The sequence below is a fragment of the Myotis myotis genome, unplaced genomic scaffold (assembly GCF_014108235.1).
Source record: "Myotis myotis isolate mMyoMyo1 unplaced genomic scaffold, mMyoMyo1.p scaffold_m19_p_5, whole genome shotgun sequence".
Lineage (NCBI taxonomy): Eukaryota > Metazoa > Chordata > Mammalia > Chiroptera > Vespertilionidae > Myotis > Myotis myotis.
The window spans coordinates 37,507,170-37,519,430 of NW_023416357.1; the positions used below are offsets into that span (position 1 = coordinate 37,507,170).

The following is a 12,261-nucleotide window of genomic DNA, read 5'->3' on the forward strand; positions in this document are numbered from 1 at the left end:
TGACACTTGAATTTATGCCTGATTTGAAGGAATGATGTGTGCCTTTTAGTGTCTAATGGCCTCATTAAAGTTCACATTTTTTTCTTTTTAAATCTAGAGAAAGATATCAAAAGATCTGTAAAGCAAAACAAATGTACTATATAAAATAGTTCCTCTATTCTTTGGAAGATAATTATCCAGTGCTTCATGATGAATAAATGTATTTAGTGTTTATTGTAGTGCTTATCTTAGAAAAAAACCTAAAGAGAGGATCTAAATTTTGGAGCATGTATATTTATTTAATGAGTAAATACTAAGGTAGATGAGTGGACCCACACCCCATATTGTATTGGGTCCTCAGGGGAAACCACTTCCAGGAATGGCTTTTGGAAGATCTGGAATACTATGGTTCTCAACCCCCTCCGTTTTAGGGAAGTGGTCCAGAATGTTTTAATTATGCTTTATGTATTATAATAAGAATTTATAAACCTATAAATCTTTTATGGGATGTGGAGCCGTTGTTAAAACCATTATAATAGACTAGAGGCCTGTTGCAGGAAGATTCCTGCAAGAATAGGGCTTCCTCGGGTCTATTACTGCAAGAATAGGGCTCCCTGAGGCCAAAGCTAAGTAGAGAAGGGAGCGAAGCCCACCTCGGCTCCCTCCCGTCTCCGCCGCCTTGGCTCCCTCCCTTCTCTGCTGCTTTGCTCCCTCCCCTCTCTGCTGCCTTGCTCCCTCCCGTGTCCGCTGCCTCGCTCCGTTCCCTTCTCCACCACTTTGCTCCCTTCTGCAGTGCTTGGCTTCCTTCTAGCTGTCTTCAGTCTTCACTCTGTGCCTGTGTATGCAAATTAACTGCCATCTTTGTTGGGTTCATTTGCATATCACTCTGATTGGCTGGTGGGCATAGCGGAGGGACAGTCAGTTTGCATGTTTCTCTTTTATTACTGTAGATACCTTTAAAATTCATTGATTTTGGTTCTTTTAGTGGAAAATTAAAAAAAAATTTAAACCTAAATGGTATTTTCTGGAACTTATATTTTGAATTCTTCTGAGAACCTTTATGGATTATTTTTTATCATCATTGTTGTGGAAGGCCAGAACACATAAAGGCTAGGTCTACAATAAAACAGGGCCTTCAGGAATCCCAGGTGTGAGCTTGGTTTCCTAAGGCTAATTTATTTTTGTTTTGTTATATATCTCTTTTTCTGAGGCCAGCTTCTAATCATCTTATAATCAAACCAATCTTGGAACTTATGTATGTAGAGCACCATTTTGTCTACATTCACTATATTTTGATTTAGTTAATTAATTAATTTTACTCTACATTTTTAAGTTTCTTTTTTTTTAATTGATCTTAGAGAAAGGTAGGGAAAGAGAGAGTCAGAGAGAGAAACATTGATGTGAGAGATAAATATCATTGGTTGCCTCCCACATGAGCCCGGACTGTAGATTGAACTGGCAACTTGGGTATGTGCCCTGATTGAGAATCGAATCCACCACCTTTTCATGTACAGGATGACACTCCAACCAACTGAGCCACACCGTCCAGGCCTTTACTACATTTTTAGAGTAGAGCTTAACTTAGGCAAGGGTTTAACTCCTGTAATGGATTTATTCCTGATTTGTTCACAAATTGCGCTTTCTGATACAGTGCTGTTGATGGGTATTTAGTGAGAGTGGTCCTAATCAGTATTCATTAGCTTTCCTCATGCTAGTATTTGGAAGAGTAGAGTTAATAGTAATATAGAGCAGGCATATAGTGATGCATAGGCACTGAGGATTTCTTAGTGTTAGGTTTTTAAAAAAGTTGATTTATAATTTACACACAGTGCAATTTGTAATTTGAGTTTTGACAAAGAATTGGTGGTGTTACAACCACCCAAAACAACATTTTCATCCCTCCAGAAAGGCCCTTTACTTACTTTTCTAGTCAATCTCCACTTATATCCTGACCCAGGCAATCACTATTTTCATTTGAAGCATCATAGATTAGCTTGTTCCAGAATGTCTTATTCATGGAATCATACAGTATGTACTTCTTTATGTCTGCCTTCTTTTACTCATTATGTTTGTTTGTTTGTTTGTGTATTTTAATCCTCACCAGAGGATATATATTTTATTTATTTATTTATTTTTAGAGAGAGAGGAAGGGGGAGAGAGAGACATCAATGTTTGAGAGAAACATCGATCAGTACATGCCCTGACTGGGGATCAAACCTCCAACTTTTTGTTGTACAGACGATGCTCCAACCAACTGTGCCACCTGGCCAGTGCTCATTAATCATGTGCTTGAGATTTACTTGAATTAATTGCTTTTATCAGTAGATCCTTTTTTTTAAAAAATATATTTTACAGATTTTTTACAGAGAGGAAGGGGGAGGGATAGAGAGCCAGAAACATCAATGAGAGGGAAACATCGATCAGCTGCCTCCTGCACACCCCCCACTGGGGATGTGCTCGCAACCAAGGTACATGCCCTTGACCAGAATCGAACCTGGGACCCTTGAGCCCGTAGGCCGATGCTCTATCCACTGAGGCAAACCAGACAGGGCCTTTTTTTTTTTTTTTTAAAGTTTGTTTCTTTTTATTGCTCAGTGGTCTATTATGTGATGATAGTATAGTGACTGGAGTTGTTTATTCATTGTCTCCTGTTGATAAACCCATTTGCTTTTTTTAAAAATTGATTTTTAGAGAGAGAGAGAGGAAGGAGGAGAGAAACACTGATTTGTTGTTCCACTTATTCCTTCATTGATTGATTCTTATATGTGCTCTGACTGGGACTGAAGCTGCAATCTTGGAGTATCTGGATGATGCTCTAACCAGCTTAGCTACCCAGCCAGGACCCCATTTGCTTTTGATATTATGCTACTTAAATAAAAATTTGAAGGTTCTTTTTCTTTTTTTTATTAAACAGAGGAAAAGCGCCCTTTTGACTTCGATTTTTTTGCTCATTTGCTTCAGAAAGTTCTTGCTGAAGAAGAGAAAAGAAAACAAAAATCCCTTAAAAATCAGAGTTTAAGGGAGAAGAAATCCTCTAAACCACGGAAAAATGTAAAAGGTATTTATTTTAAAAGGAAGTGTGTTACTTTACTTAATAGACTTGCAATATTAAGCCTTCGAGTGTTCACATGTAGTTCAGGTAGTTGAGGTTATCAGGGCCCAAGACAGCATCTGTCTTTTATTTGTTCTTGTTTTTTCTTTTAAATTTTCTAATTGTCATGGCTGTTTGATATCTTCCTTGCATAGTCTTAGTAATAAAGAGTATCAGAATTTTGGAGTGTTATGTTTGGTTACTTATTATCATTTTCCTTTCTAAAGCAAATCTGGTACAACATTTTAACATTTAAAAAAAAAACCACTCTAATACTTTGGACTTGTGACTAAATTGTGTAGTTTGAGCTTAACTTATTTCTTAGGGTTAATGTTGACTTGTACCAGGTAGAAAATTGTTTTTATGTAATGTTTATTAAATTTTTAGTTTTATATTTTATAAACTATTTAAATTCTGATCTATGAGGACAGTGTTTAGCTATAATCACATAATGTAAAGAATGTTGGAACTTTAGGGAACCTTATGTTAGCTAGTCCATATTCCAGCCCTTTTCTGTTCGTTTTAATCACCCAGAAATAGTCCTGCAGACCTAAGTCACTTTTTTATAAGGTCTCGCAGTGTTAGTAGTGGCAGAGGCAGGACTCAAACCTAGGACTGTGAGAGCCTGTGTTGGGGGTTCCTAAGACCACCCTCCAGGTTCGATTATTTGCTGGGAGGACTCATAGGATTTATTGTTTAGTTGTACTACCAGCTAAAGTTTATTATAGTAACAGGATACAGAGCAAAATTAGCAAAGGAAAAAGGTACATGGATCTCTGTTGATTTTAAAAAGTTGGTTTATGTAAAAGTTTCCTACCAGGGAAGCTTGTTAGAAACTCATTGCCCAAGGATTTTATTGGAGGCTTGTCATACCCTTTGCTTGGCATGTACCAGAATTCAGACTCCCAGAAGGAAAGCCAGTTGTTCAGCAGAAACCGCATTATTTGTACAAACAGTTTAGGTAGGCAGATGGGACTCTCCCCAAGCCCCAGTTTCTAGACAGCAATGGGCCAGCCTTTTTAAGTAGACCTTTCAAAGGATAGCCTGCTAGTTAATTCTCTTCTGCACTGAGCCAATCTCGAAGATCCTTTTTTGGAGTATAGTGTCTACATGTTTTAAAAAGTAGTATTGATAACTGCAGAGTTTTTACTCTTTAGTCATTTTTCTTTACTTACTATACATAGCCCTAGGAGATTAAAATAGATGTATTAATGTTGTGGTTATCATGTAACAGTTGATAGCACAAGTAACTCACTGTATCTCATTAATGTGAGAAATTTTCAGATGTATTATTACAAGTCTCAGAAGTTAAAAATTGCTAATTATTATTCTGATAGAGAATAAATCAAGTATTATTTTCTTAGTTTTAAAATCTTGTTTTGACTTTTTCACAAAAATAAATGACATTGAATTTTATTATTTTTTTTAAAGATTAGATATTTCTAGAGATGTTTGATCAGCCATGGTTGTGAAGTTAAGTTTGCTTTTGGTTTGGATGCTGTTTCCATGGTGATCTCTATTTTTGCTTTTTAAATTATTTCATTTTTAAAAATTAAAAAAAAAAACAAACCCTCACCTGAGGCTGTGTTTTTTTAAAAATTAAATTGATTTTTATTTTTATTTTTATTTTTATTTTTTTTTATATTTTATTGATTTTTTACAGAGAGAAAGGGAGAGAGATAGAGAGTTAGAAACATCGATGAGAGAGAAACATCGATCAGAGCCTCTTGCACATCTCCTACTGGGGATATGCCCGCAACCCAGGTACATGCCCTTGACTGGAATCGAACCTGGGACCCTTCAGTCCGCAGGCCGACGCTCTATCCACTGAGCCAAACCGGTTTCGGCGAAAAATTAAATTGATTTTTAAAATTGATTTTAGAGAGAGAGGAGGAAGAGAGAAACATTAATTGGTTGCCTCACATATGATCCCTGACGGGGGATTGAAACACAATCTAGTTATGTGCCTTGATGGGAATCGAACCCACTCTAACCAAGTAAGCCATGCAGCCAGGGCTGTTTTCATCTTTTGATACAGTTGACTATTTATATGCGTTCAAAGAAAAAGCACTAGAAATTGTTTAGAAATATTTGTTAAAAAGATTGTTCATTGAAAAATCATCCAGGAAATAAAATTCTTTTATTTTTTTAAAATCTTTATTGTTCAGATTATTACATTTGTTCCTCTTTTTCCCCCCCATAACTCCCCTCCTCCCAGTTCCCACCCCACCCTCCGCCCTCACTCCCCACCCACTGTCCTCATCCATAGGTGCACGATTTTTGTCCAGTCTCTTCCCGCATCTCCCACACTCCTTTCCCCCCCAAGAATAGTCAGTCCATTCCCTTTCTATGTCCCTCATTCTATTATAATCACCAGTTCATTCTGTTCATCAGATTATTTATTCACTTGATTCTTAGATTTACTTGTTGATAGATGCATATTTGTTGTTCATAATTTGTATCTTTACCTTTTTCTTCTTCTTCCTCTTCTTAAAGGATACCTTTCAGCATTTCATGTAATCCTGGTTTGGTGGTGATGAACTCCTTTAGCTTTTCCTTATCTGTGAAGCTCTTTATCTGACCTTTAATTCTGAATGATAGCTTTGCTGGATAAAGTAATCTTGGTTGTCAGTTCTTGGTATTCATCACTTTGAATATTTCTTGCCACTCCCTTCTGGCCTGCAAAGTTTCTGTTGAGAAATCAGCTGACAGTTGTATGGGTACTCCCTTGTAGGTAACTGTGTTTCTTTCTCTTGCTGCTTTTAAGATTCTCTCTTTGTCTTTTGCTCTTGGCATTTTAATTATGATGTGTCTTGGTGTGGTCCTCTTTGGATTCATTTTGTTTGGGGTTCTCTGCGCTTCCTGGACTTGTAAGTCTATTTCTTTCACCAGATAGGGGAAGTTTTCTGTCATTATTTCTTCAACTAGGTTTTCAATATCTTGCTCTCTCTCATCTTCTGGCACCCCTATAATTCTGATGTTGGTACCCTTGAAGCTGTCCCAGAGTCTCCTTACACTATCTTCGTATTTTCGGATTCTTTTTTCATTTTGCTTTTCTGGTTGGGTTTTTTTTGCTTCTTTGTATTTCAAATCTTTGACTTGATTCTTGCACTCCTCTGGTCTGCTGTTGGGAGTCTGTAAAATATTCTTTATTTCAGTCAGTGTATGCTTAATTTCTAGTTGGTTCTTTATCACAACATTGAGGGTCTCATTAGATTTCTTGAGGATCTCACTATATTTATCGGCGGTCTCACCAGTCTTTTCGAGGGCCTTACTAAGTTTATCAGCGGCTTCTAGACAGTTCTTTAAAGACCTTGAAAGTGTGGTTTTGAACTCTATATCCTCCATTTCTGTCAGTTGTGTCCTGTTTCATTGTCTCCGCATTTTTTATGCTTTCTTGGTACACCCCCTTGTTGTCTTTGTGCGCAGTCTTGTTATAGTTAAGCCTTGGTTGTTGTAGGTAATACTGGGGGGGATTTGGCCTCCAGGCCAACTGGCTGTGAGAGGAAATAAAATTCTTGAACTCTCTCTCCTACCCTGCCAATCAGAATCTTCAGATTTCCTATGGATAACTATTACTAAACTCTTTCTTACGCATATATGTGTGTGTGTGTGTGTGTGTCTTAGAGTATATGTAATTGTTTTTGTTTAATAGAAATGAGGTCATACTATATATGTTGTTTTGCAACTTGATTTTTTTAACACATTGTATGTGGGAAACGTATTTATACGTTTTACGTTGACTGGTAGTAGAGCGTGGGACACGTATTTTATAGACGCGGGATACGTTTTTTATACACTAGCAGTAGAATGCGGATAACGTATAAATACGTAAACTAAAGTTATCCTAATTTTACTGAACGTTGCCATTTGCGCAAAAAATTAGCAAAAATGGCCCGCGCCACCTGTTAGCGCGCGATAAAAACTACCCGCAAACAATGTGTTAATGTAACAGTACATTTTGAAATCTTTTACATCACTACATATGAGTCTACCTCATTATTATTACTTACTGCATAGATTTTTTTTTTTAATATTTTATTGATTTTTTACAGAGAGGAAAGGAAAGGGATAGAGAGTCAGAAACATTGATGAGAGAGAAACATCAGTCAGCTGCCTCCTGCACGTCCCCTACTGGGGATGTGCCTGCAACCAAGGTACATGCCCTTGACTGGAATCGAACCTGGAACCCTTCAGTCCGCAGGCCGGCACTCTATCCACTGAGCCAAACCAGTCAGGGCTACTGCATAGATTTTTATAGCATAAACTAGAGGCCTGTTGCATGAAGAGATTCGTGCAATAGGCCTTCCCTTCCCTTGGCTGTTGTCACCGGTTTGCCTCTGGCACCTGGGACCCAGGCCTTCGCTCTGGCCGGGCTCTGGCTGGAACCGGCCCCAGAACTGTCCGGCTTCGCTCCGGGTCGCACACGGGAGGGCCAGATGGGGGCTGGGCGGGCGGCGGATCGCTGCTGTCCCCCCTGGCCGCCCTGGGTCGCACACAGGAGGGACGGATGGTGGCCTGGCGGGCAGCGGATGGCGCTGTCCCGCCCTGCCTGCAGTATGCAAATTTAATGGCCATCTTTGTTGGGTTAATTTGCATACTCTCCTGATTGGCTGATGGGTGTAGCGAAGGTACTGTCAATTAGCATCTTTGTCTTTTATTAGTGTAGATTTAATTTTGTTCTCTGTTGGGTGTTTTATATTTTCTTCAAAATTTTGCTTATACAAATAATATTACAGTGCTCGCTTCGGCAGCACATATACTAAAATTGGAACGATACAGAGAAGATTAGCATGGCCCCCTGCGCAAATAATATTACAAAGGATATACTTGGGTATTTACCTTCTCTACTTTAAGAATTTTTCGTAGGTTGTTTATGTATTTATAACCATTTTTTTTATTTTCAGTGAAAAAAGTTGCCAGTGAAGGAGTTACTGATAATCCAGATGAGTCTGTGAGTGCTACAATTTCAGACACAGAAGAGTCTCAAAAGGATGCTCAGACAGTTCAAGAAGAACTGCAGTCTCTGACTTTATCAGGACAGGATTCAGAACAGATTGCATTAGAACCAGACCTAAATCTAGAGAAAAGAAGGAAAAATCAAGATGAAGTTGGTAAACAAGAAGTAAAAAATCTTTCAGGAAATGCCACTGTTCAGCCAGGACCTTCTAAAGGAGAAAAACAGAAAAGTAAGTTTCTTATATATTTTAATAGCCTCTGATTATTTGAGGACATAGATACAATAATTTAGTGTATAAATTAATTGCCTGCCTTCTAGATAGTAGTAATTACTAATGTTTATTAATTGGTTCTGTATTTATGTACAGTGTTAAACACATTTATTTTGTTTATTTTTTTGTTAATCCTTACCCAAGGATATTTCCCCCATGATTATTCATTTATTAAATATGTTTTTATTTATTTTATATAGAGAGGAAGGGAGATGGGGAGAGAGAGAGAAACATCAATGCGAGAGAAACATTGATAGGCTGCCTCCTGCATGCTCCCCAATGGGGATTGAACCTGCAACCTGGGCATGTGCCCTGACTGGGAATCAAACCGACAACCTTTTGGTTCATGGGTTGATGCCCAGACACTGAGCCACTCCAGCTGGGCTTTTCCAAGTTATTTTTAGAGAGAGTAGAATAGAGGGAGGATAGGGGAGAGAGAGACAGAGACAGAAAGAGAGACATCAATGTGAGAGAGATTAGTTGTCTCCCACACTCACCCCGACTGGGCTGGGGTCAAACCTACATCCCAGGTACATGTCCTTGACCAGAATCAAACCCAGGTGTATGGGACGATGCTCTAACCATTGAGAAGCACGGGCCACAGCAAAACACTTTTACTTTTAATTTAGTAGGAAAAAGGTTGTTGATAAAAACAAAATAAAAAACACAAAGCTAAATGGGGACATTTTTCTCTACAGTTTGTCTCTAAGATTTATTAACTCCATTGTACTCCCATTAACAATGCTAAGAAGTCACATGTATATACTGCAGGTCTTCAAATAATGTGGTTTCACTCAACATCATTTTTTTACAACTTGATGAAATGCCTTAGGAACTTAACTCCTGTTAATACAGCAGTTAGCCGCTGGTAAAATTGGTTCTGTTATGTGTAATTTTGCCTCAGTTCCAGGAACTAACCTATTGACAATGTAAAGTGAGGACTTACTATAGTTAAACGTACATTGCTTGTATCTGCTAATAAATCACAAGTTTTCATGTTACCTTTTCATAGCACCTCTCTGAACCCACAATAAGTTGTTTAATTTCTATAAAAGAGCTACTGGAATAAGTATTCCTCCCATTTTATTTTTTAAACTTTCTTAGAATGCAGACATATTGACACTTATGAGTTTTTAGGGAACAAGGGCTAAGAGTTCAGGGAAGTCTTGGTCCCTTTCCTTAAGAGTTCATATATAGTCCTAGCCACATATAGTTTGGCTCAATGGATAGAGCGTTGGCGGACTGAAGAGTCCCAGGTTCGATTCCCGTCAAGCGCACATACCTCAGTTGTAGACTTGATCTCTGCCCCAGTTAGGGCTCATGTGGGAGACAGCCAATCGATGTGTCTTTCTCACATGGATGTTTCTCTCTCTGTCTCTCCCCCTCTCTTGCAGTTTCTCTAAACATCAATGGAAAAATATCCTGGGGTGAGGATGAACAACAAACAAACAAAAGAGTTCATGTATAGATTATTTAAAACAGATAATCAAGTAAAGAGAGGAGAAAAAAATAGCAGACCAGAACAACTTTTCTATAGAATTTAAATTTTATGTAATTCAGCTTCACCTATATGATTTTTTATTTATTATTATTTTTAAAATATTTTCATTGATTTCAGAGAGGAAGGGAAAGAGAGAAAGAGAAAGATCAATGATGAGAGAGAATCATTGATTGGCTGCTTCCTGTATGCCCCCCACTGGGGATTGAGCCGACAACCTGGGCATGTGCCCTGACTGGGAATCGAACTGTGACCTTCTGGTTCGTAGGTCGACGATCAACCACTTAGACACACTGGCCAGGACACCCATATGATTTTAATAAATGAGTCCTGGTTGGTAGCATAGTATGGTTTATAGGCCTTACAATATTATGCTCTTTTGTGGCTTACTAGTAAAGATATTACATGTAAATTGGGGTAGCTCAGTGATTAAGAAATTGGACTTTAGTTTAAAGTAGTTCTTTTATTTGCTAAGTATGACCTTGGGCAAATCACTTAATATCTTTCAATTTAAATTCATTTTCTCTGTGATGGGGTTAATATGAATAACTTTTAGTAGGATTGTTTTGAATTATTGAATGAGATATTTGATGGACTTACAGTTCTATCACTTAGTAAGTTCTGAAATGATTAGCTATTACTGTGTTATAATTATGACACTTATGAAGGAGCAGAAGAGCCAAATCCACTTTGTTTCATAACTAGATATATTTAACCACTTAAGATTTAAGCAAGATAAAAGGAGGATGCTACAGACTGTCTAAGAAATTTGTGCTGATCCTAAAAACACAGTTGTAAATTGATTGATTTTTCATTAATGCTCTTAAAGTATGATCTATCTCTTTCATATAAGAACTTAAATGTTGAATGGATTAATGATTTATAGGAAGAGATGATGTTATATGTAAATTCCTTTGAGCTTTAAAATTTAGATGTTTTTGCTGTCAGTTTTTAGAATAACATGTATTTTGTATTCATAGATAAATGTCCATTTTTAAGGCCTGAGAGAAATGAAGATGAAGGTAATAAGGAACAGAAGCTTTCCTGTGTACAGACCTTCAATGAAGTTGAGGATTTATCCTCCAGGGACAAAGTTGTGAATAAAACTGACCCACTTCTTTCATTAAGGTATTTTATATATCTTTCCTGACTTTGTTTACATTTTCTGTCAGTTACTGAGAGAGGAGTGCGAAGTCTCCAACTGTAATTGGGATTTGGCTTATTTCTCTTTTCAGTTCTATTTGTTTTTCTTTATGTATTTTCAGGCTCTGTTATTAGGTTTTATACATATCTTGAATTGTCTCTTCTAGGTGAACTCATCCTTTTATCATTTGTGTGATGTCATTCTGGTATTGCCTTTTGTTCTGATGCTTATTTTGCCACACAGCTTTCTTGTGATAGTGTTTGTGTGGGTTTATCATGTTCTATAAAAATTTTCTCTTTATTTTTGTTTTTTAGCAGTTTAAATGTGATGGATCCTGCTGTCTGAGTTTTTGTTGTTGTTGTTTTTTAATATATTGATTTTTTTACAGAGAGGAAGGGAGAGGGATAGAGAGCCAGAAACATCAATGAGAGGGAAACATCGATCAGCTGCCTCCTGCACACCCCCTACTGGGGAAGTGCCCGCAACCAAGGTACATGCCCTTGACCGGAATCGAACCTGGAACCCTTCATTCCGCAGGCCGACGCTCTATCCACTGAGCCAAACATGTTAGGGCAATGTTGTTTTTTAAATTGTGGTAAAAACAACAACATGTAACATAAGATCTCTCCTAACAAATTTTTAAGTGTATATAGTACAGTATGTTAACTGTAAGCAGTGTTGTAGAGGAGATCTCTATAACATTTTCATATTGGATGACTAAAACTCTATATCCATTGAACAGCAACTCCTTATTTCCTTCTTACTGTTAGCCCCGGGCAACCACCATGCTAATTTATATTTCTACTAGAGGCCTGGTGCACGAATTCGTGCATGGGTGGGGTCCTGACAGGGGAAGTGGGGAGGAGGGGGCCCCGGGAGGCGATTGGCCCTCTGGGTGGGCAGTGGGACACCCTTGCCAGTCTGTCCTGCTGACATTTGCGCTGGTTTTTGGGAGCCATCTGGCAGCCGCCTTTATATAATTTCTTCCTTGCGGAGCATCTAGGGAGGGGAAGCGGCCGTGGTGTCCCAGGCCGACTTCCAGGAGGTTGGCAGTACTGTCAGGATCATCCTGGTGGTGCTGGTCTGTTGGTGCCTGGCCTGTTCTCCGGAGATTGGACCTGTAGGACTACTGAGGGTGTGAGTGGCTGCCGCCAGGCTGGTGGGCCACTGGACGGGTTGGTCAGCTGAGCGGTGCTCCTGCTGTGGAAGCACACTGACCTCCAGGGGGCAGCTCCTGTGTTGGGCATCTGTCCCCTGGTGGTCAGTGCACATCATAGCGACTGGTTATTCTGGTTATTCGGTCATTCTGGTCGTTCAG

The 12,261-nt window shown here is 38.6% G+C and overlaps 1 protein-coding gene and 1 non-coding gene across 10 annotated transcripts in view; both read left to right on the forward strand.

Moving 5' to 3' along the window:
• The window catches only part of BDP1 (B double prime 1, subunit of RNA polymerase III transcription initiation factor IIIB), a 91,606-nt gene that overhangs the window by 19,573 nt on the left and 59,772 nt on the right, over positions 1-12,261 (forward strand). For all 9 annotated transcript variants that reach the window (XR_004967821.1, XM_036310995.1, XM_036310999.1 and 6 more), the window contains exons 9-11: positions 2,894-3,037; positions 7,978-8,259; positions 10,780-10,927. Coding sequence is in view for 8 of the 9 variants with exons in the window: in XM_036310995.1 (XP_036166888.1) it covers positions 2,894-3,037; positions 7,978-8,259; positions 10,780-10,927 (574 nt within the window). In the remaining variant the exon portion in view is untranslated. The remainder of the gene's footprint in view (positions 1-2,893; positions 3,038-7,977; positions 8,260-10,779; positions 10,928-12,261) is intronic.
• Positions 7,809-7,911, forward strand: LOC118657154. The gene has a single exon (XR_004967888.1). It is a non-coding gene; the product is annotated as a U6 spliceosomal RNA (small nuclear RNA).